This window comes from Lissotriton helveticus, chromosome 1_1 (assembly GCF_964261635.1).
Source record: "Lissotriton helveticus chromosome 1_1, aLisHel1.1, whole genome shotgun sequence".
Lineage (NCBI taxonomy): Eukaryota > Metazoa > Chordata > Amphibia > Caudata > Salamandridae > Lissotriton > Lissotriton helveticus.
The window spans coordinates 1675977587-1676003218 of record NC_136057.1 but is presented as its reverse complement, the minus strand read 5'-3'; the positions used below and the strand labels follow the sequence as shown (position 1 = coordinate 1676003218).

Here is a 25632-nt window from a genome sequence, read left to right as displayed (position 1 = left end):
GTGCGAGAACTAGAATGTCCGATGTCACTCACCTACAGTGTGTGTAAACACAGCTCAATATGTAATAGGCTTATGCTGCCAACACGACATCCACGTGTTCTGTATCAAAATAATAAGCCAAGCAAACAATATCCAAGTTAACCAAAATCGTATATGAGCAATGTTTTAAAACACCAAACTTCAAATAGAATAATCCACGTCTCTAACTTACATGTGCCGGTGTTTGTATTCACCAAATGCCAATACTTTTCTTCTGTCTCTCTAACTCGTGATTCCGATAATGTGGTTCATGCTGCCAATAAAAGAGACATTTCGGTCAATGACTGGACCTGAAGCATAACAATCTAATCCTTATGGAATATGGACTACTAGGCTCACATTCTTTCCAATAGTCTGAAAAGTGTCCATGCCTCCGTGGTCGAACACGCCATAATGGTAGTAAACACCAAGGCGTCCTACACGCTCATCTTTCTACTTCCGCATGGATGCGACGCTCACAAAATCATAGATAAAAACAACAGACTCCCGCCGTACATACACTAAACTCCAACAAAAAACAGACTCCATACTCCACCCGAATTCTAGGTTGACAATGCTCATCTAGGACGCTACACTATTGCACAAACCATCTGCAGAATACCCCATAAAAAATGTTTTAAACAAAAATAGGTGATATAAAAGAGTGATGAAAACACAAGACCACGGTTGAAAATATTGAAATGTTTGCCCCAAACATCATAAGGTCACATTTTTCAATTGAATCAAATACCAAACTACATGGGTTTAAAGCCACATCGTGTATATTGAGACATCATAATTCTCATACTCAAAAAGCATGAAATAATGAACTTAAATTGAGAAAATAGCCCTAACAGTTCACCCTTATGCCTCCATGTGTGAGAACCAATGCTATGTAATTCGAGTTTTGCATGTCTATAACTATATATTGCGGTCACATGTGAAAAGAACCATATGTTGATTGTCTGAAACATCCATCTGAATTGAACATAAAACATAATAAAAAGGTCATTATATGAAAAAAACATCTCCAGTGTTATATATGCCTATTTACAAAAAACACATACATTCAATTTTGTCATTCAACCCACAAGGACTCATGTTTTTTACAAATCTAATCCAAAATGTTTCTCTTAGCGCCAGATGTGTAATTGTATCCACATGTGACTGACACCTGCTCTAGTATGGTGAACCGTAATTGGGGTATGGTATGTTTCTGCTCCCTCCAGTGTAGTGCTAAACATGATTTCACATTAGCAGTTCTGATCATACTTTTGTGTTCTGTCATTCTAATTTTAACTTTTCTGGTTGTTCTTCTGACATAGACAAGTCTTCAAGGACATATATAACCATGCTGGAGTTACAGTCGGATGTGTGTTTTAGTTTAATTTGCTGTCCTGTGTGAGGATGTGCAAAGATGTCACCCACCATCACATTGCCACAGTGACCGCAGTTGTGACATTTTCGCATCCCGTGTGTGATATTCGACACATCATCTGTGTTTTTTTTGTTAAAGCATTTTTGTATTACCTATTTTGTTATTACCTATTTTGCATAGATTGCAATGTTGTTCTGTTGACTGAAACATGTTTAACCTCTTGTCATGGAGAATGTTGAAGTGAGGAAGTCATTTTAAACTAAATTTATCTCTGACACAAGAATCGGGGATTTTGTCTGACATTAAGACGTCACAGTGGTTTGATAAATACAATACATTTAGCACCTAATTGGGCTTGTGAACAGTGCACCCTAGCCATCAAGCAGGTTCTGTTTGACCATTGGACATAGTTTGTTAGTTTGGCTCATTTTGCAATGCTTCTATAAATTTGAAGAGCATAGGTTGGGTTCTGCCTAGTGTGGATTGGAAGGCTTTATGTCCTCCTTCTACTGCATTCTTTATTTTGTCTTCCTGTGCCAAAGTACTGTCATAGACATTCCACCTTGGTATTTGGAAATTAGGTTGGTGTCTCTTACCAGAGCAATTCAGCCTGCCACCCCACGTGTCTTCGAAATAGACAATTAGAGGACTAAGTTTGTCTACATTTTGTTGGTAGGAATGGCTTTCTATTTGTAAACTGTAGTGGTTGGCTACCTCTGTGACGAGGACATAGGCTAGTGCTATATATGTTTCAAGGCAAATTAGCTGTTTGTACAATCTTCCACATGTCCAGATGTTTGGAGGTGTCTCCATGGACTTTGATTGAAATGATAGTAACAGCCTTTTACGGTTGTATGGAGGCACATTTTTAGAATAGTTTAAATAATGGTTTGCTCAAAGTCATTGATCACTTTATTGGGGTAGTAGTTATTTGTTTTATGTTTTATATAGTTTGAGGTTGTAGTAAGTGCTGCATTGTTTATTTGGTAGTCAGGCATATATATATATATAGGATATATATGTTTTGATATTTACCATGCATGGTGTATATCTGAGTGAATAGTTTGGAAAGCATTTTGAAGGTTCCATCCATCATACAAGGTTGATAGGGGCTACGTTTTACTAATTTGTCTGCTGTAGAGTATATTGAGTTTTGTTTCTGATTATTTAGGTTCTCATGTAAAGGGAAAGGTTCCTCATTATGTGCAATTGTTAAAGTGTCAGGTATGAGTATATCTTGGTATCTTCTAGGGACAGGTGGAGTATCACTGGTGGCTTTTTTAGTTTGTGCAAATAAATATTTTAAAGTGGGGATAGGTGGAAGTTGCCCTGTTATGTGTGTCGAGACTCTAAGTAGTATGGTCCTAATTACGAATTTGGGGGTGTGGCCGTGGGGCCCATGCCATTGCCCTGCTTCCATACCACCAAAGCCATGTGAACACTGCTTGCCAGATTACGAGGTTGCTCGTGTCTGGTGGGCGGTGCATTTGCGGCCCCACAGCGGTGCCTATTAAAAAGGCACCGCAATGGCTGTTTGTGCATGGCATGGATGCTGCAGTCCATGACATGCAGGAAAGGGGGTGCATACACACAACATGTGTCCCCTTGCATGCATTCCATGGCCCTATAGGGCCCCCATTGTTTCCTCACTGCCAGAGGTTCACCACCAATAAAACTGTGGCGTTGAGGAAACTCAGAATGCAGGTACTGCCTTTGACGTTCCCATTGTGGTGCCTATTTTAGAGGCACCGCCCTAGGAACGCCAAAGAACCACCATCCAGATAAGAGAAAACGCCTGACCTGGTGGGCGGTGCCTACATGGGTTTGATGGTACGGGCGGGGCGGTCCCTCTCCTGCACCGTCAAACTCTTAATAAAGCCCTTAGTGAGTAATTCTCCTCAAAATTTGGTGTGGCTGATATGTGGACACCTCTGTGATGTGAACAGAGAATGGTGAAGGTTCCTCTAGACATGCACTGTCATCTTTCTCTCCAGGATCCATCCTTCAGTTCTGACGTTTGGAATTTCTCCCTTCTTTCAGGCAGTGTGGATCATCACATGGCTGGCAGTGATTGTTCTGAATGTGGAGCTCGGGTTGGCAGTAGGTGTGCTGTTCTCTATGATGACCGTCATCTGCCGGACGCAGAGGTACAGAGCTGTCTACCTGACTATATTTCAATAATTGTTTTGCTCTGGGGACTGGTTCCAGGTCTAAGCTACTTTTGCAACGTTGTTCAATTTTAATATCAAATATCCTTGACATAATAATATGGCAAAATAACAAATTGCCAAAATCTCAAAGAAATCAACATCCCTATCAAAATCTCTTGAAATTATCCAATTTTGCCTGGCTGGGCTAAAATTATTTAGAACTCTGAAACACTGTCATGAAAGCATGGTCTCCAAATACATCGCCAGTGAAATAGCACCCCAAACAGTTTGCCATGCCAGTATAACATTATTAAAAAATGTACCAAGTGAAAATAGAGTTCACTATTTTCGAAATATGTAAGCAAAAACAGGTGCCAATATGAAGGTAGGCATCATAAGGGCGTATGAATGCGAGATATTCTGCATTATTTACAAACGTGCAACCAGGATTAGTGAGCAAAACACAGAAAGAAGCAAACCGGAATAAGGGACTCATTCACAATACACAGCTTGGTATAGTGTGCACCAAATAGATAAGTGCTATCCTTAATGGCATGCTGAACTACAAATATGTAATCATTTATTGTAAGCCAGGAAAGTACAATGTTATCATGAACAGTGTGTTAGTATGAATGTACATAATGAGATATGATGTGTATATATATATATATATATATATATATATATATATATATATATATATACAGCCCGTCCCGACGTTGTCCGGGTATGAATTGCTGCCGGCCAGTAGTATATTGTTTTGTAGGATTTCGTTTTGAGAATTTCTTATCTGTGACAGGCCTGTGAAACGCTCCGATTCACAGTGCACTGCTGATGCACTTAGGAGTGCGCGCTCAGTAGTGTGTGAACTCGAGTTTCCCTACTTTATTTTTCCTTGCAATATTATATAGCGCGAACTCGACAACATGGCATGAGCACAATTTACATTACAGAAGAACACATGAATTTATGGTAGGCACGGGGAGACAAAGCGATTTGCCTGGAATCACAGGATGTTGAACTGATGCCGAGATTCGGACGTAGCTCCCCAGCTCTAAAGTTCGCAATTCTAGAACTTGTGGCGGGAGGTGTGTCTAAAAGTGTATGTCGGTGCTGGCCATCAATGAGAGACCTGTGCATTTTTCAAATCGGTGGTGAAAAAATATGAGTATGTTTCTGGAGATGTGCCACCAATGTACTTACCGATGGAGGGTAAACACCCATTATTCCGCAACTTTCTTTCCGCATACCATCACTCCGCATACTTTCATTACGAAAGTACCATGACTCCGCAATGCCATTTTAACGCATGGCATTACATTTTATATGCTTTTACCACGCATACATTTACAACGAAATTCACCCCACCATCTGCTGACCATCTTCCCCCCGTCAACACCCTTAACGCCTGGAACCCAATCTCCACTGAGGACACCATCCGCCTGATGAATTCCATCCACTCTGGATCCCCCACAGACCCATGCCCTCACCACATCTTCAACAAAGCAGACTCCGTCATAGCTCCGCACCTCCGAGACGTCATCAACTGCTCCTTCAACTCCGCTACCTTCCCTGAAGACTGGAAACACGCTGAACTCACCGCCCTTCTGAAAAAACCAACAGCAGACCCCACCGAACTCAAAAACTACCGCCCCATCTCGCTTCTTCCATTCCCGGCCAAAGTCATCGAGAAAGCTGTCAACAACCAGCTCGCCGCCTTCCTCGAAGCCAACAAATCACTCGACCCCTCACAATCTGGCTTCCGAGCCAAACACAGCACTGAGACCGCCCTCATCGCAGCAACAGACGACATTCGAACTCTACTGGACAATGGAGACACAGTCGCCCTCATCCTCCTCGACCTCTCTGCAGCATTCGACACAGTCTGCCACAGCACCCTTTTACAACGCCTCAATAACATCGGAATCCAAGGAAAAGCACTTGAATGGATTACCTCGTTCCTCACCGGAAGAACCCAGAGAGTCCGCCTTCCACCATTCAAGTCAGAGGCCACTGAAGTCATCTGCGGCGTACCACAAGGATCCTCACTCAGCCCCACCCTCTTCAACGTATACATGAGCCCCCTCGCGGCCATCGCCCGCCAACACAACCTCAACATCATCTCTTACGCGGATGACACTCAACTGATCCTTTCTCTCACCAAGGACCCCAGCACCGCCAAAACTAACCTACACGAAGGAATGAAAGAAGTCGCCGAATGGATGAAACAAAGCCGTCTGAAACTGAACTCAGACAAAACAGAAGTCCTCATCTTAGGTAAATCCCCCTCTGCATGGGACGACTCCTGGTGGCCGGAAGCCCTCGGAAAAGCACCCATCCCGACAGACCACGCACGGAACCTTGGCGTCATCCTGGATTCTTCACTCTCAATGAACAGACAAGTCAGCGCCGTATCCTCTTCCTGCTTTAACATTCTTCGCATGCTCAGAAAAACATTTCGCTGGATCCCCTCCGAAACCAGAAAAACAGTCACCCACGCTCTGGTCACGAGCCGACTGGACTACGGAAACACCCTCTACGCAGGTACCACCGCTAAACTCCAGAAGAAACTACAACGAATCCAAAACGCCTCAGCCAGGCTCATATTAGACATCCCACGCAACGAACACATCTCTGGTCACCTTAAAGACCTCCACTGGCTACCCGTCAATAAGAGGATCACTTTCCGACTGCTTACCCACGCACACAAATCACTCTACGACATCGGACCAGATTGCCTCAACTCTCGACTGTCCTTCTACACCCCCTCCCGCCAACTTCGCTCTTCCAGCCAAGCCTTCGCCACTGTACCTCACATCAACAAGACCACCATGGGAGGCAGATCCTTTTCATACCTGGCTGCCAAAACATGGAACTCACTCCCCGCTTACCTTCGCCTCACCCAGAATCACCTAGCGTTCAGAAAGCAGCTTAAAACGTGGATATTTGACAAATAATCCTCCTCCCCTTCCTAAGCGCCTTGAAACCCTCTGGGTATGTAGTGCGCTATACAAATTTTATGACTTGACTTGACTTGTTGTAAATGCATGAATGGTAACAGCATATTTTTTTTAATGTTTGGATAAGGTAAATATGGGTATAGGGGTACATGTTTTGGGGTACTGAGGTATATGTTTTGGGGTGTTTGGGTATTTTAAGGGTTCAGATATAGTTTTGGGTTATGGGGTACAGGGTAGTTTTAGGGTTTAGGGATAGGTATGGGTTTTGGGGTACAGGGGTATTTTTAGGGTTCAGGGCTAGGTTTGAATTTTGGGGTATAGGGGTATTTTTAGGGTTCAGGGGTAGGTTTGGGTTTTGGGGTACAGGGGTATTTTAAGGGTTCAGGGCTAGGTTTGGGTTTTGGGGTGCAGGGGTATTTTAGGGTTCAGGGGTAGGTTTGGGTTTTGGGGTACAGGGTTATTTTTATGGTTCAGGGCTAGGTTTGTGTTTTGGGGTACAGCGGTATATTTTAGGATTCAGGGCTAGGTTTGGGTTTTGGGGTACAGGGTTGTTTTAGGGTTCAGGGCTAGGTTTGGGTTTCGGGGTACAGGGGTATTTCTAGGGTTCAGGGCTAGGTTTGGGTTTTGGGGTACAGGGGTATTTTTAGGGTTCAGGGGTAGATTTGGGTTTTGAGGTACAGGGGTATTTATAGGGTTCAGGGGTAGGTTTGGGTTTTGGGGTACAGGGGTATTTTAGGGTTTAGGGATAGGTTTGGGTTTTGGGGTACAGGGTATATTTATAGAGTTAAGATGGGTTAGTGTTTAAGGGTGTTGGGGTATTTTAAGGAGTAAGGGTGGGTTATGATTATGGGGTGCAGGGGTATTGAAAGGGAGCAGGGTGGACACCCAGAGCTGGAATTTACAGAACCTGGGAAGAAAAAACAATGAAATATTGGGCACAACGCTCGCTTTTTTTTTCGTAATACTGCGCCCCGCGCATGCTCACGCTCCCAGCACACGCCCACAGCACACGATATGAGACATGGCATTAAGGGCGGAACTTACCACACACCCCCAGCGTTTGTCACGCCCACAGTACACACCCACAGCACAACGCAGACACGCCCACAAGGGACTACTTTTCTGGCACGTTCTTTTACCTTTTAAATGTATATGGTGGGCGTCTGCATAACCTATGTCCTTCTGCTGCAACTGCCCTTTCCAACGCTGTATTGGGTGTTGTGATTGGTGCTGTGGTTCCTGAGATTACCCGCCTCAAAGGTTTGGGCTCTCTCTTTATTATATTAGTATAGATAGGGAGTGGGAAGCAAACTACTCACCTCTACCGGTATGAAGACTCGAATGCAGTGTTTTAGCAAGCAGGAATAAAGAAATAATCGTGAAGAATATAATGCAGAATGCTGCAATGCCACGGAAGACAAATGGTGAAATCAGGTGTGTCTAAAAAAGTGGCTGTGTGTAATAAAGCGATGGAGTTTGAAAGTTATATAAAAAGTGTCTTTATTTAAGTGACATAAATGGACCCACTGGTGCAAGAGCAAAGGCATCCAGCTGAGGCAAACTCCAACCTGTTCTGCTGTATTCAAACGTAAGCTCCTGTATCAGTGAATTCCACATTACATGTTACAGTTCCATGTGACATAAACATTACCTTTTAGACTTGAATGACTCTAAATTCCATAAGGAAAATAAAGGTAGGATACCATTACCACATGTATCCTTTAAGAAATCAAAGGGTAAAAAAAGAAATTGCAATATGTAATCATCAAACTTTTTAGGTACCCTGGTACTGTTTTTTTGTAACACAAAATTATCAACAGTAGAACAGTCAGCAATCTGTTGTAGAGTAGATTCAATCTGGTGCGTGTCAGAATTGGTATTAGTTCCACCCACATTGGAACTTTGAGGAGGAATACAAGCATTGCACTTCTGAGAAGCACATTCTGTACCTGTCTGATCAAACCATACATTATTGTCTTAAGCTGTTTAAAAAAAATACATTCTTGTGTAGAGAGCTAAGGCATCGAGCTGAGACAAACTCCAACCACTTCTGCTGTATTGAAACCGAAGCTCCTGCATCAGTGAATTCCACATTACATGTTAGTTCCATGTGACATGAACAATAGCTATTAGACATGAATGACTAAATTGTCTAATGAAAATAAAGATAGGATACGATTACCACACTGTGGCAACCAGTTCCTAAACAATGTTGTGTTTTTTGATCTTGATCGCCAGCTTGTTAGCACAGGTTGAGGAAGAGTAAATTTGTGTGAAAGGGCTTCGTGAATAACAGGCAGGCAGAGAGACGTGAGCACAAAGAATAGACATGGTTTAGGCTAATTTAGCAAGTAAATAGCGTATTTGCATGGGCCATACATCACCCATCCCTGGTTAGAGTGGAGACGTAAGGGGCAATAATGAAAACAGAGTTGAAATGCGTGAGCATACTTAGAAAGTTATTATATGAAAGTAGTACAACTGCAGTGTATTAAAATAAATTAAAGGAAAAAGTCAAAAAGGATAGAAAAAATCAATCCAAGAATAACATGAGTTTCTTACAAGTCTTGGCGATTGCAGGCCGGAAGTTCTTCAGCGGCTTGAGATGCGTAATGTTCCAGGAGGTCATTGCTGCCATCATGTGAGAAAAGCGAAGCGATCCAATTCATATCCTCAAAGGGACAGTAATGTTTCTTGAATGTTGGAGCGGCAATTTGAATTGTCAGGCAATCTGCGATGTTGGGTCGCACGTTACAGGAGATCTTTCGTGGCTGCACAGAAATCCAATTTCGCCACGATACCTTTTTAGGTCTCGCCTATTACATCCCGAAGGGATGATAGGCGAGATTATAGTAAGCGGTCCGAAAAGTCTACCTAGCTGCGGATCGCGTACAGTTCATGTGAGCCAGGCGCGTGCACATCATCGCCAGCCACATCACACATCACACACCACCATTTGTCTGTACCTCGGCACCAGACTTCAAAGGCTGCCGCTCCCCTGCCCCCGCATCAGACTTGAACGGAATGCACTCCCCCGCCACAGCAATGCCGAATGCTTGTTTGAAGTGCCTGCTCCTTGCACAATACACTGCCCATCCCTCTTTATATGCCACCCACCTTACTCCGCCTCCACCCGCATCAGCATCAGGCTATGCTCTCCCACAAAGTTTGTTATTTAATTAGCCCAGCAGCCTCCTTACTAATAATGGCTCCAGCCTTTTCTTTTGTTTCCTTGAGATGCACGGTTGCCATGATTCTTCAAAAGTAAAGAAATGGAAAATCTTTTTTTATTTCTTTACTTTCCCTAAATCATATGTCATTTCTCCGCAGCCCCAGCGCGTGTGGTGCCTCCCTGCTTGGCTTTCCAGCAGCAGCTCAGCTCCTGTGTCAGACCGGGCTCCCACAGCCCCACCTCTGAGGGATGCGCTCCCCGGTGAACAACCTTTACAACGAAATCCTAACAAAGGGGTGCCATTACAACGCAAGTTTTAGAACGAAAGTTGTTACAACGACTTTCGCTGGAGGGCGCTCTAGGATAGGGAATAGTTTAATTTACTATCCAACACCTTCCCTACTATCCACGGGACTGGAGTTGGAATAGTAAATTAAACTATTTACTATCCAGCGCCCCCCAACGCAAGTCGTAGTAACGACTTGCGTTGAAAAACCTGCGTTGTAACGGTACGCATGGTAATACCACGCGTTGTACCGTCATACATCCGCGCTCCCCCGCCACAGCAATGCAGAGAGCTTGTCGTATTTAACTTTTGAGGCAAGCTTGTTTCAGTTTCACGCGAGGCAATTCTTCCCGTCCCTCCCCCTCCATCAGTCCGAGGCATTCTAATTCGCCCCCCTCCCCGTTCGTGCCTTCAAATGTTTGTTTTCTTCAGAGCCATGACGTCGCGGCTGGCCCCCCACCCCCACTGAGGCCATTTACAAACTTCTCCTTGTTTCGTTTATTTAAAGTGCGAGCTCTAGTTTTCCCTTTTACTGCTGGCGACCTTGATTTCCACTTCTTTCATGTGGTTGCTGGACAGGAACATCTGAAGTGAATAATTGTTTCCTTTTCTGTGGAGCACTCCATTAGAGCGGTGTGTTTTTGACCCGTCACACTTGTGTACGTTGCTCCGTGTGCACTCATTGTTGCTTCCTGTTGCCCAGCTTCTTCTTCCAGCCCTCTTTCCTCGTGTGCCCCCTGTTTGATTCTCCCCATTGCTTCCCCCCCTCCATTAGAGCGGTGTGTTTTTGACCCGTCACACTTGTGTACGTTGCTCCGTGTTACTTCCTGTTGCCCAGCTGCTTCTTCCAGCCCTCTTTCCTCATCTGCCCCTGTGTGATTCTCCCCATTGCTCCCCCCTCCATTAGAGTGGTGTGTATTTGACCCTTCACACTTATGTACGTTGCTCTGTGTGCACTCCATGTTGCTTCCTGTTGCCCAGCTGCTTCTTCCAGCCCTCTTTCCTCGTGTGCCACCTGTGTGATTCTCCCCATTGCTTCCCCCCCTCCATTAGAGCGGTGTGTTTTTGACCCGCCACACTAGTGTACGTTGCTCCGTGTGCACTCCCTGTTGCTTCCTGTTGCCCAGCTGCTTCTTCCAGCCCTCTTTCCTCGTGTGCCCCCCTGTGTGATTCTCCTTATTGCTTCCCCCCTTCATTAGAGCGATGTGTTTTTGACCCGTCACACTTGTGTATGTTGCTCCGTGTGCACTCCATGTTGCTTCCTGTTGCCCAGCTGCTTCTTCCAGCCTCTTTCCTCGTGTGCTCCCCTGTGTGACTCTCCCCATTGCTTCCCCCCTCCATTAGAGCGGTGTGTTTTTGACCCGTCACACTTGTGTACGCTTCTCCGCGTGCACTCCGTGTTGCTTCCTGTTGCCCAGCTGCTTCTTCCAGCCCTCTTTCCTCGTGTGCCCCCCTGTGTGATTCTCCCTATTGCTTCCCCCCTCTCCATTAGAGCGGTGTGTTTTTGACCCGTCACACTTGTATACGTTGCTCCGCGTGCACTCCGTATTGCTTCCTGTTGTCCAGCTGCTTCTTCCAGCCCTCTTTCCTCGTGTGCCCCCTGTGTGATTCTCCCCATTGCTTCCCCCCTCCATTATAGCGGTGTGTTTTTGACCCGTCACACTTGTGTACGTTGCTCCGTGTTCACTCCGTGTTGCTTCCTGTTGCCCAGCTGCTTCTTCCAGCCCTCTTTCCTCGTATGCCCCCCTGTGTGATTCTCCCCATTGCTTCCCCCCTCCATTAGAGCGGTGTGTTTTTGACCCGTCACACTTGTGTACGTTGCTCCGTGTGCACTCCGTGTTGCTTCCTGTTGCCCAGCTGCTTCTTCCAGCCCTCTCTCCCCGTGTGCCCCCTTGTGTGATTCTCCCCATTGCTTTTCCCCCTAATTCTGGTGTTGCTTTTGCTCTTGTCCTCCACATTTGCATCCTTTCCAACCCTTCACCTTTGCTTGTGTCCACTTCTGTGTTGCTTTGGCGCCCCCTTCTACCCTTGTGTAGCAATGCTGTTCCCAACCATTCCCTGTGTTGCTTTCTTAGTTACCGATCCAACTCTTATCAGTAACAAAAAATATATTAAGAGCTCCTGCTAATTTTTGTAGGAGCGCACTTGTATGGTATGCGTGGCAACTAAGTATGGGCAAATTTTGCGGATCTGCGGTCCGCGAAATCGCAAAAAAATCTGCGAATTCGCAGATTTTCCCACGAACTCGCGGATTTTTTTACGATTTGCATCTACTGAACTGGAGTACTTTCTACTGGCTAATCAGTAAGTGCTACCTCATTGGGTAAATGCATAGTGCGTTTCCTACACTGCAGCTGCGTAAAGGGCCCGAAGATTTGTCTCCACTGACCATGTGTGCCTGTAACTTTGCCACCGCGCCAAAAGGCGCCGAGGTGCCTTGAGTGAGCTGTCCATCATAGTTGGGAAAGGGCGTTAAGACGTTTGATACCGCTAGTGTGTGGTGCGGGGCCAAAAGGGCGGGGCTTCTATGCGTGTCAAAATGCCTCTTGTGTATAAAGGGTCAGAGAGCGAGCAGGGCAGCAGGTGAGGAGAAAGCAGCCTCCTGGTCACAGGAACTACACGGGGATTGCGCTCGAGAAACTCATGGATTCAAAGACCTCCCTCGAGTATTACAGCTAATTTTCGACGGCAGATATGGGGTTAAAGCACACTTGCCCAGCCTCGACCGTGCTCACTAATGTTTTGGGCTGATTAAACCGTTACTGAATTTGAGGTTCAACTCGGGCGCCTCCTTTATTTATATCTGTAAGTGCTTCCTGTTGAGGTTTAATTTTTGTGACAGGAGCCTTGTGCCAGAATGAATCCTGCCCTTGATAGTTATCCACGAAGATGCCACCGTTTTGTGCAATACCTCTACTCAACTGGAGTAATTTCTACTGGCTAATCAGTAAGTGCTCCCTCGTTGGGTAAATGTATAGTGCTTTTCCTACACTGCAGCTGCGTAAAGGGCCAGAAGATTTGCCTCCAGTGACCGTGTGTGCCTGTAACTTTGGTCCCCTGAGTGAGCTGGCCATCAAAAAAAAAAAAAAAAAACACCCGCGAGAGAATATGCGAATTTTGCGGCAATTTCGCGAGATTCGCGAAATTGCCGAAAATCTGCAAATTTTGCAAGCGGAACGGATTTTTGGCCCATGCTTAGTGCCAACTAGATAACTCTGCTGACCGCATCAAAGAATTTGTAGTGGTTTTTATTTGTGGATATTTTAAACTACTCATGCTGCCCATTGTAGGTGCTGTGCAGCCTGGTTAAAAACCTTGGTAAAGCCATTGGTCACGAAGGAGAAACCTGTTGGCTTTTCCCATTGTTTCTTCTAAACTGCAGCCAAGAAGAACGAGTTTTCAACTTGAATGTGTGTGTTCCAGACTTGTCTGGCTAGCTCTCAGTGTTTATCTTCATTTTTTATTTTAAACTTTGAAATCTCTAGTAATCGTGATGTATAACTGGACGATCTTAAACCTCCATATATTTGTATCTATTAAAAACAAATGGGCCACTGGGTGCATTGTCATAAACACACACCCTCCACACACCACCACACACACAACCCCACACACACAACCCCACACACACACACAACCCCTCCACACACACAACCACTCCACACACACAACCCCACACACACACAATCCCACACACACAACCCCACACACACAACCCCACACACACAACCACACATACACACAACCACACACACACAACCACTCACACACACACACACACACAACCACACACACACAACCACACACACAACCACTCAAACAACCACACACAAACACACACAACCACAACCACACACACATCCATCTATCTATCTATCGCACTCCCTCTATCTATCGCATCACCACAGCATCACTCACCACCACCACAGCATCACTCAGGGGCACCACAACATCACTATGCTCTACCACAGCATCACTGAACGCCACAGCATCACTCGTCGCCACCACAACATCACTCAGCACCACCACAGCATCAATCTGTGCAACCATTCAACAACAACTGGTTCAAATATGTTCTCTCAATGTTTCAAGCTTTATTACAAATGTCACAAAAAAAAATTATATTTCAGGACCAGCAAGGCGGATTCTGCGCCGGCCTCCAAGGGGAACCCAGTGACGGCCATGTGGGGCAAAGTGGGAGCGCCGGCGGCCAGTGGTGGTCCGCCTGCGGAGATGGCGGATTCCCCCCTGGTCACACAGGCGTTCATGGCCGCCTTCATGACCGACCTTAAGACGGAGATCGGGTCCCTGCGGTCGGAGGTCCACTCGTGTGTCACGGAACTTCGGAAAGACGTCACGGAATTGGGGGACCGTGTGGACAGCCTGGAGAGGACAGCGGACACGCGCACCGAGGACCAGGAACATCTGTGGCAGCGCTTAACGGCCCTGGAGCAACAGAACATTGAACTCCAAATCAAGCAGGAGGATTTGGAGAACCGGGGCAGGCGGAACAACCTCCGCATCCGCGGCGTGCCGCTCGGTGAAGAAGGGGAGGACGTAATGGACTTTGTGGCGCAACTCCTCCACGAGGTGCGGGGCGACGAGGATGTATCGCCCCCCACGCTGGACCGGGCTCATCGAGTGGCGGCGCCTGCGGGGAGATCGGGGCTTCTCCCGGACATCATCACGAGGGTGCATTTCTTTGTGGAGAAGGAGGAGATTTGGAAGCGTGCTAGGGACAAGCCAGACCTGCAATACAAGGGCCACAAGATTCAGATCTTTCAGGATTTGGCGCCCAACACCCTGAAGCGACGACGCGCTTTCCACCCAGTGACGGAGAAACTGCGGTCCCTGAACATCTCGTACCAATGGGGCCATCCCTTTGCACTTATCTTTCAATGGGAGGGTAAGCGTCGATCCCTGCGATCCTACGATGAGGCGGCACGTCTCCTCAACATAGCAGGCTCTCATCCAGGGAGCCCCTCCAGACACCCTCCGAGCAAGAGGACGCCGCTTACCCCGGACTGGACCACGGTGCCGAGGAGACAGCGTGCGACGCCTGTTGACGTGCCAACAACGAGCCAAGCCAGGCAGGAGGTCATCGCCCACATTAGAGCGCTGGAAGAGGCAGCGATCGACCGTGCAGACCGCTCGCCTACGGGACGGTCCTCCGCATCGTGAGATGGACAGCATACCTAAGTCACTCTACCTGAGGTACTGTTCTCTTATATCCCTCCGGAGGGCGGGGATGGTTGTGGGACGGGAGGGGGGTTGCTTGGACTCCTGAACTCCTTGTGCCGGGCCTAGGAAGGTGGGGGCTCCATACCCTCTAGTGTTCCCGGCCAGTCATGTCCCACCGAGGCTGTCTCCTGGGGAGTGACATCCCGATGGACATTCAAACCCGAGGGTGTAGGATGCCCTACTCTGGAGACAGTGTACTTTGGCCCAGTTGGCCACGTCTTTGCGGCCTAGGCCGTTGGTCCTTCAGATTGCTGAATGTTTGGCTTTCTTGTTCGACTTTCCTTTTTCTCTTTTTTCTATCTTTCCTTCCTTTCTCTGTTTGCTATGGGGGGCTGGGGATGGGGGATGGGGTGGGGTGCGGGGGTGGGCCCTCTGGGTGGGGCTTTGAGATGGTGGGTGCTCTGCTGCGCGAAGCTCTGCGTACTGATCTTAGGGACCCCCATGATGGCGAGTGATTTAGCCAGACCCCTTAAGATTTTATCACTCAATGTTAAGGGCCTTAACTCACCCAATAAGCATCAACAGCTCTGGCATTACTTCCTGCAGCATGACCCGGACATCATTTTCATTCAGGAGACCCACCTTCTCCAGGCAGATACAAAGCGCATGGCGCACCCTAGATACCCCCTCCAATTCTGGGCTACAGCAGATACGAAAACGGCTGGAGTGGCGGTTTTGTGCAAAGCTGGCATCAGGCGGGGCTCTGACAAGCTCTTCCGGGGTGGTGACGGTCGCTTCCTCAAGGTTTCGGTCGAGGTAGGCTCCCGCCGTCTTACGTTGTGCAATGTGTATGCGCCCAACCTAGCACAGGATCGCTTCCTTCGGGACCTTTTGCATGCTCATGTCCTTCGGGGTGGACCCTCGATCATCTTGGGGGGCGACTTTAATCTGGTGTGGTGCCCTGCGCTGGACCGAAGTGCGGGCTCCTTTCACGGGGCGGGGGCGATGTCCTCAGCGCTGCGTAAACAGTTGGGCGACTTGGGTCTCTTCGACGCTTGGCGCTACTTCTTCCCCGACAAACGGGACTACTCTTTTTATTTTAGTGCTCATCGCTCTTATTCCCGCATCGATCACTTGTTCGTATCGCATGACCTGATATGTGACGTGGTGGATGTGGACATGTCGGACATCTCCATCTCGGACCATGCGCACGTGGAGTTGCACCTCAGAGACCTGCGGAGTGGTCCCCCTAGGGAACGAAAGTGGCGCCTGCCCCCACACCTCCTCAGAGATACTGCGGCGGTAGATGACATTCGCACGGCCATCACCTCCTACTTTGAGTTCAACGATCTGCCGGAAACACCGTTCCCGGTGGTGTGGGACGCCTTCAAGGCTACTATTCGGGGTCATATCACCTCTCTCGAGATAGCGAGAGCGCGAGAAAGACGGGCAGTGGAGGAGGGCCTGGTGGTGGCCTTAAGGGAGGCGGAGGCGCGAAACCAAGAGGAGTCCACTCTGAAGGCGCGGAGGCACCTAGCGAACCTGCGGGGGCAATTGCGCATGCTACGTGCGAACCGAGCGGAGAAATCTCTGTTGGCATTAAAGCGCATACATTTTGACGGTGGGGACAAAGTGGGGAAGCTTCTGGCGAGACGTCTGAGGGTCAAGGCGGCCAGATCCCACATAGCGAACGTGCTGCTCCCGGACGGGTCTCGGGCAACGGTGATGGAGGCTAAAATGCAGGCGTTCAGGGACTATTACGCCTCCTTGTACACGGCGGATCCGGCCGGCGCTACCCCGCCGGAGGAGGTCTTGGAGCACTATGGCGGGACGCGCTTGCATCCCGACGTGGCGGAAAGGTTGGAGGAGCCGCTTTCACTTGCCGAGGTGACTGAGGCCATCAAGGATCTGAACTTGGGGAAGACGCCGGGCCCTGACGGCCTACCGCTTTCCTTTTACCGAATATTCCGGGAACAGCTAGGTCCTTATCTCCTCAGACTCTTTGCTTCCTTCGATGGTGGCCAGGGTCCCTCTCCGGACATGGGGATGGCGGAAATAGCTCTAGTCCCTAAGCCTGGGAAAGATCCGGCGCTTTGCTCGTCATATCGCCCGATTGCGCTGCTCAATACTGATTTTAAAATTTACACGAAGATGCTGGCTAAGAGACTTGACCCCCACATGCCGGACCTCGTTGACCCTGATCAGGTGGGCTTCATCCGGGGCCGCCAAGGGGCAGACAATGTGCGGAGATTGGCACACTTGGTAGGGAAGGTACATCATTGGCACATTCCGGCGTGCCTCCTGTCGTTAGACGCTGAGAAGGCGTTTGACCGCGTGGATTGGGGGTTCCTCCAGGCGGTCCTCTGTAGGATAGGACTCGGCCCAAGGATGGTGGCCAGGATCATGGCACCTTATGTGGAGCCGAGGGCGAGGGTCAGGGTGAATGGGAGGTTGGTGGATCCGTTTGCCATTGGCAGAGGGACACGGCAGGGCTGCCCTCTATCGCCATTGCTGTTCGCCCTGGCGATTGAACCACTGGCGGACCTGATCAGGCGAAACCCGAACATCTGCGGCGTTCAGATGGGGGGGCAGTCCCATAAAGTGGCGTTATACGCAGACGACCTTATCCTCACTCTGACGGAACCGCAACGGTCCTTGCCGGCGCTGCATGAGGTGCTCTGTTCCTTCGAAAGCGCCTCAGGTCTGAAAATTAATCACGATAAATCGTGGGTGCTTAACCTCACGATCCCTCCGACCGAGGTTCCTCCCCTGGAAGTGCTGGGCCCCTACCGGTGGACGGACCAACATATCCGATACCTCGGCCTCTCCCTGACTCCCTCTTTGGACGGCTGGTCGGCGCTCAACTGGGCGGAATGCCGCAAATCCGTTCTCGCTGATCTGCAACGGTGGAAACCTCTTACCCCCTCTTGGCTGGGCAGACTGAATGCGGTCAAAATGTCTATCTTGCCTAAAATACTCTACCTGTTCCAATGCCTTCCTACGCCTATCCCTCTGCCGAAGATTAGAGCCTTGCAAAAGGACTGTACTAAATTCTTCTGGGGGGCAAGAGACCCCGCTTCTCCCAGGCACTCCTCATGGCCCCGCGGGATCGTGGAGGGCTGGGGTGCCCGAATCTGGTGGACTATTATTGGGCCGCCCACTTGCGGTTTGTCATCGAGTGGGGGATTAGACGGAGTGAGAAGGGGTGGCTACATCTGGACCGGGCGGTCACGGGTCGCACGATCTGGAACCTCGCTTGGACCCATAGGGCGGGAAGGGCCCCTAGTGCTTATATGGCGGTTCCCACTAGAACGGTCCTGGACGTGTGGGACAAGGTGGCGGTGCGAAAGGGCCTGACGACTTTCCCCTCGCCACACACCCCCATAGAGGATAATCCGTGGTTCCCTCCGGCTAACCACACTACCGCCTTTCGCAGGTGGACACGAGAAGACTGCAAAGTCCTTACGGATCTCTTTGACGGAAGCTCCATTAAGTCCTTTGGCCATTGTAGAGAGGAGTTCCATCTTCCCCCAGAGGCTGAATTACAGTTTTTGCAGTTGCGTCACTGGGCCCTGTCGGATGCGATGTACCCGGGGGCCACTCGGGCCTTCACCCCATTCGAGAGGCTGGCCCGCTCCGGTGCGGGCGCGAAGGGCCTTATATAAAAAATGTATCAGATTCTGCAACATCCTTCTACACCCCCTGCTCACCCGTATCAGCGTCGTTGGCAGGAGACTCTGGGTGCTGATATTGATCATGCGCAGTGGTCCCGCCTCTGGAGGGATGTTCCTAAGGTATATCGCAGTGTGCCGCAACAGGAAAATGCGTACAAGGTAATGACGCTGTGGTATTATACGCCCCAACGCCTGCACAAGATGTTTCCCTCTGTGCCGCCCGGTTGTTGGAGATGCCATCATGTGCCAGGTGACTTCATGCACATTTGGTGGACCTGCCCTGTAATCGCTATCTTTTGGAAGGAGGTGTTGAGCCACATTCGGGGGGTGCTGGGATTTCCCCTGCCTGATGCTGCTAGCACGATACTGCTGGGACTCAAGCCTGTTGACCTGCTGGCCCTGACCCGCAGTGACTGGACCTTAGCGATGCAAATGTTGGGTGCCGCCAGACAACTTATCGCTCTGTACTGGAAGAAGGTGGAGGCCCCCCCTCTAGCTGTGTGGTTCGGCAGACTGTGGCAAGTCATTCCTATGGAATTGCTCTCGGCCAGGCTGCAGTCTCGCACGACCCGCTTTGAAAAGGTTTGGAGGCCACTAGTGGCTTACCTTTGCAGGAGCGAATACGCTAGGAATATGCCCCCATCGCTGCGAACATTGCAATTGGTGGAAGATGCGGTGCTCCCCTATACCCCTCGCAACTTGTAACGCCCCCGCCGCGGTGACTGTCTCCCCTGTCTCCCCTACCTCCCCCTACTCTTCCCCTGCTCTTCTTCTCTTTTCCTTCTAACCTCTGCTTTACTCTTTTGACGGCCTTCTCTTAGGCCTCTGGTTGACTGTTGGGCCCCTAGGGCCGGTTATTTGTTTCTGTTTATTATGTTTGTACCTACCCGCTCCGCGGGACGATATATAAGGCGGGGTATCAATGGGATGTACCGGGCAGCGCTTTTTGGCCCCCTTCTTGACTGACTTCGTGGGATCTTGATGGACTTTGATGTGCAGATCGACAAGTGTGATTGGACATTTCGATTTATGCAGACTTCGCACCACGAACTCTTTCACGCGGCCGGCCCCATGAGGGTTGTAGGCTTATCGCTGTGTCACTGTGACCCTTTTCTTATGTGTGTCTCCAACTGAGGCTTAATAAACAGATGTTGAAATAAAAAAAATACACTGTACATAATCTTCACAAAAGTTATTTACAAAAGTTTAAGCTATTGCCATTATAAATTACAATAACTTTTATTTAAGTATTAATTATGAAAAAAAATTAAAAGCCATTGTTATTTGTAATATCAATACATCTAAGTCACGTAAATACAACACATATTGCATTACAAATGCTATAGGTGTCACATTTGCGAAAGTTATAACTATTGGCATTTTAAATGACAAAGCTATTAAATTCGCTATTTTCAAAACAACACATAAATACAAAATTTGACATTTACAATACCAATAGCTCAAACTTTCCTAATGCGAGACCTATTGCATTGAAAATGCTTGTTTGCGTTGCATTCGCCATTGCTCCAGTGCCTGAACAATCAAATTCATGGTTTTCAAGATACTCCATTACCTGCTGGATATCGAGAGCGATTGTTTAGATGTTGGCAAGGCATAGATCTATTCGCCAGTCGAATGGGCAAGTTTTGCAATAAAAAGATGGTTGCACTCAGATTGCATATGTGTAAATAAATGTCATGTTGTAGCTGGCTCCGATAATAGATAGAGGCAGGCAGCCGAAAAGTAGTTCCATTTTTTCACGATATTGAAGTAGCTTTGCGTAGAGGCGTATTCTGTCTGACATGGTTTTTGCCATAGGGAGCACAGCCATATTTTACAAGCAAAAATAGTAGTAGGAGGGCCTCAAACAGAGCGAGAATTATGGGCACTGTTCCTCAACTGTATTGAGTTAATGCATGGTCATGCTGTCTTACTGATAGTAGTATTCTTTCCTCATTGTAACTAGTCCTGACAGGTTCCCCTGTCTTTTTCTCCCAAATTCATTACCCCACAGGCATTGTGTTAAGCACCAGGCACTTTATTTCCATAGTCCAGATGATGATCCCTGTATCCTAAGAGCTTGAGATTGAAACATCGTCGACAAATGATTCAGTGCCATTGCTTTATGATCTGTATGAAAAATGTGGTTACTGTGTTGGTTAGCTTGCTTGATTCTATGATTATTACAAGCTACCATAGCTCTATTGTCTATTGTTGCCTGAAAACTCTTTATCTTCTATGTTTTATGTTTGTTCATTCTTTCTCCCAGATCGGGTGCAGGATTTTGCCCCATTTTATTTTGTGTTGCTCCCCATGTATACTATTTTCTGATTATGTTTCACATTAAAAATTGTCTCTCCGGCTGGACACCGAATGTTTATAGTGCCCATTCAGGTCTATATGTTATTTGTACCTTGTACCATTTACCTAAGGATTATTGTTCTCAAAAATCACAAACCAAACATGGCATTGCACCTCTGTTACACAATGCAGAAGGTGGGGAGAGATGGGAGCAAAAGTATGTGCAAAGGTGGCAAGTGATTCTCGGTTATAAAAGTATACAAGGCAAAGTGTTGAGGGGATGTGCTGGAGAGACTTGAGTATGCAGAGCACAGACATGTACATGTCAACATACAGTGATGGTGTATTGAATGAAATGGATAGTGGACGCTACCATGATAGTACAGTCAGTAGGGAGATTACGGAAACATAGCGCATACGTGCCCCCTCCCCCCCAAATCTTTAGCGTAGTGGGCTGGTCATTCGTACACAAGCCTAGCGTAGGGCTATGAATAAAAGGCACGTTTCTCAGGGTGTGGTTCTCTTACGAATGACAAACGTGTCTGCCAGGTCTGTGCAGCTTACACTTCCCCAAGGTAGTCCACGTGAGCGAAGCTGGCTGCGTGAAAGATGCTCTCAGCGTGCTAGAATTTGAATTTGAATTTTAATAAATTTATAGAGCGCACTGTTACCGGGGCGGTTTCCTGGCGCTAGACAGCGATGAACCAGAGGGGTAGGGAACGAAGACTATACTGCTGGAGGGCTGGGGAACAGAAAAGTTTTGAGGTGTCTGCGGAATTCAACATATGAAGTAGAAGCTCTGAGGGCAAAAGGGAGGGAGTTCCAGAAGGAGGCGGCTAGAACCGCAAATCTCGTCCCCCCGGACCTCTTCTTCTTGAAGCGTGGAACTGTCAGAAGAGCCTGGTGGGAGGAACGAAGCTCTCTAGCCGGGAGATAAGGGGATATAATCTCACAGAGGAAAGCGGGGGCAGTACCAGATCTAGCCTGGTAGGTCATGCAGCCCAGCTTGAAGAGAGCCCTTTCCTTCACCGGAAGCCAATGCAAAGACTGCAACAGAGGGGTGGCGCGGTGAAACTTGGGAAGTCCGTAAATCAGGCGAGCGGCCTGATTTTGTATCTGCTGCAGTCGATGGATCAGGTAGTCAGGGGCACCGTTGTAGACCACATTCCCGTAGTCGAGGCGCGATAGCACCATGGCCATGAGAATGAGCTTCAGGGCAGAAACAGAAAAAAAACGGGAAACCTTACGGATAGTGCGGAGGGAAAAGAAACAAGAGGACACCACCGATGAAACCTGTGTGTGAAGCGAGAGCTGGGAATTAATGAAAATGCCCAGGGTTTTGACCTTGGGAACAGGGGAGGGGGGGGAACCAAGTGAGTCAGGCCAAAAAGACGGAGACCAAGGACTGCAACCACCCCCGGTCAAAACCAACTCGGTTTTGTCGGGATTTAACTTGAGGTGGTTGCAGTTCATCCAGTTTTGGATGAAAAGCATTACCCTCTGAAAATTCCGGGCAGAGGAAGGGGAATGGGAAAGGTTAAAGATTAGTTGGAGGTCATCGGCTAGTACTTGGAAACCGTCATGGCCGCTGCGACACATACATGCCGCACAGTTCAGCATTTTACAGCGTCGTATGTGAAAGAGGGCCCACCACATGCCGGCGGAAGCTCCTGGGCCGAGGTCTGCGAACTCGGAAGGCTCCTGAGAAAAACGCTGGCTACCGCGACACAGGAACACAGTGCCCAGCCTGAGCCCCAGCAGCGTGGAGTAGTCTGTATACTACTAACACAATAGTCAAACAGGTACCAACAGTGGAACGGTGTCTTAAGCCCACAATGGACGATGTTAAAAGTGCATCTGAGAGTGGAGATGAAGGTACTCCCTCCGACCAGGTGCAACCAACTCTAGGTCCCAACAGTGGAACAGTGTCTTGATCCCACAATGGACGATGTTAGAACTGCATCCAAGAGTGGAGATGAAGGTACTCCCTTCGACCAGTGCAACGAACTCTAGGTCCCAACAGTGGAACGGTGTCTTGATATTACCTGCTGCTTGCTTTTCACAGAACTCCCTCCATTGAGGTGCATCAGACTCTGTGCTTCGATAGGTAACTACTGTACAGGATTATTGGGCTTGGTTGACGGTAGTCGCTGGACTACACCGTGGTACAGCAGGTCCGAACAGTGAAATGGGGGCTTGATTCTATGATTGAGGATGTCAGAAGTTAAAGTCGGTGATGATTTCTGTGTACCCCCTCCAACCAGGTGGCTCTTGATCCCACATTGGACGATGTTAGAACTGCATCTGAGAGTGGAGATGAAGGTACTCCCTTCGACCAGGTGCAACCAACTCTAAGTCCCAACAGTGGAACAGTATCTTGATCCCACAATGGACGAAGTTAAAAATGCATCTAAGAGTGGAGATAAAGGTACTCACTTCGACCAGTGCAACAAACTCTAGGTCCCAACAGGGGAACGGTGTCTTGATCTCACAATAGACGATGTCCGATATTACCTGCTGCTTGCTTTTCACAGAACTCCCTCCGTTGAGGTGCATCACACTCTGTGCTTCCGTAGCTAACTGCTGTACAGGATTAATGGGCTTGGTTGACTGTAGTCGCTGGACTACACCGGGGAACAGCAGTTCGGAACAGTGAAACGGGGGTCTTGATTCTATGATTGAGGATGTCAGAAGTTAAAGTCTGTGATTATTTCTGTGTACCCCCTCCGATCTAGTGCAACCAACTCCATGCTTTCTAATTTAACGGTACGTGGCTGTGATGCGTTAATGAATACTGCCTCTGGCCTACACTTGGGTCAGCAGGGCTCACAATTCAGATCGAGTGGTGATTGTTTAATTACAGAATCCAGTAGTCAAGTACCTAGAATGTCTATTGAAATATACACAATATCGTTTTAGTATACTTGGTTGAAGACATTTTTTTAGATGACATAGGTTTACTACAATGACCAAATTTATCTTGCAAGTCCAAAGGAACACTGAATAGTCTACACTGTGGACAGCAGAATCGCAATTCAAATTGGTTTGATTTATTTATTGCAGACTTTTCTGTAATTTATGTTGCCGTATTTTGTGAAGAGGAAGTGAGAAAAAGTATTAATGGTTGTCTGTGTGAGTACTGCATTCAATTAACACTGCAGACAGCAGTGTTCACAATTCAGATCGAGTCGCTATTGTAGATGACGCTGTCCTGTAGGAAAAGACATTTCTCCAGTGCTCACTGTCTGCACCATCATACGTATCATTACACGCTCCGCACACATTTTTTTTGCTTCACTTATGACAGACTGGGAAGCTCAAGTCCATGTTACGTAGCTGTGGGCTCTTGCTGACTGCTCTCTCTGGCCTATACTGCAGACAGAAGTGTTCACAATTCAGATCGAGTGGTGATTATTTAATTACAGAATCCAGTAGTCAAGTAACTAGAACGTCTATTGAAATATACACAATATCCTTTTAGTATACTTGCTTGAAGAATTTTTTTAGATGACTGATAGGTTTACCACAATTACCAAATTTATCTTGTAAGTGCAAAGGAACAATGAATATTTAAATTGTGGACAGCTGAAATCGTAATTCAAATTGTTTTGATTTATTTATTGCAGAGTTTTCTGTAATTTATGTTGTTGTATTTTGTGAAGAGGAAGTGAGAAAAAGTATTCATGGATGTCTGTGTGAGTACTGCCTTCAATTAACACTGCAGACAGCAGTGTTCACAATTCAGATCGAGTCCGTATTGTAGATGAGGTAGTCCTGTAGGAAAAGACATTGCTGCAGTGTGCTCTGTCCGCACCAGACATACGCATCGCAGGCTCCGCACATGCTTTTTGTTGCTTCGCGAATGACAAACTGGGCAACTCAAGTCCACGTTACGTAGCTGTGGGCCCTTGCTGACCGCTGTCTCTAGCCTACACTGCAGGCACCAGTGTTCACAATTCAGATTGAGCTGCTATTGCAGATGATGCTGTGTTGATGGCAACAGATATTACTCCTGGTACGGCCCACCCGCAGCACGCATCATCGCTGGTTGTGCACATGTTGAATGCTTTTGATGTGGCTATGTGAGTGCACTAGCACTGATGGACCCTTTATGATAAAATCTTTTTGTGTATTATTTCAGATCTATTGATTGTGTCTCAGTATACCACAAGTTGTAGTTCTTTTACGATATAATTTTTTCCTGTATTATTTCACATCTACTGTCCCAACCTTACTGCAGCACAAACTATTGATTCTTTTATTATTGAATGTCTGTGTGTGATACAATGATTACTGTTGTATTGGATGATAGCAGCAACCATTCCCTGAGGGCTGGTTTACACTCACTCCACACACATCCACCACAGGCACCACTGGATATGTGACCCTGGTAATAAAAAGGTGTTGAGCGCACTACCCCGTACCCACTTCCACTATCTCTCTGTGTGTCCATGTGTTCATTATCTGTGCATGATACTGCCCCTGGGCCGTACTACATTACATTGTGCTATG

The 25632-nt window shown here is 47.7% G+C and overlaps 1 protein-coding gene across 2 annotated transcripts in view; it reads left to right on the top strand.

Moving 5' to 3' along the window:
- Positions 1 to 25632, top strand: part of LOC144830993 (solute carrier family 26 member 10-like) — a 482105-nt gene that overhangs the window by 334225 nt on the left and 122248 nt on the right. For both annotated transcript variants that reach the window (XM_078688957.1, XM_078688958.1), the window contains exon 11: positions 3437 to 3543. In XM_078688957.1, the coding sequence (XP_078545083.1) occupies positions 3437 to 3543 (107 nt within the window). The remainder of the gene's footprint in view (positions 1 to 3436; positions 3544 to 25632) is intronic.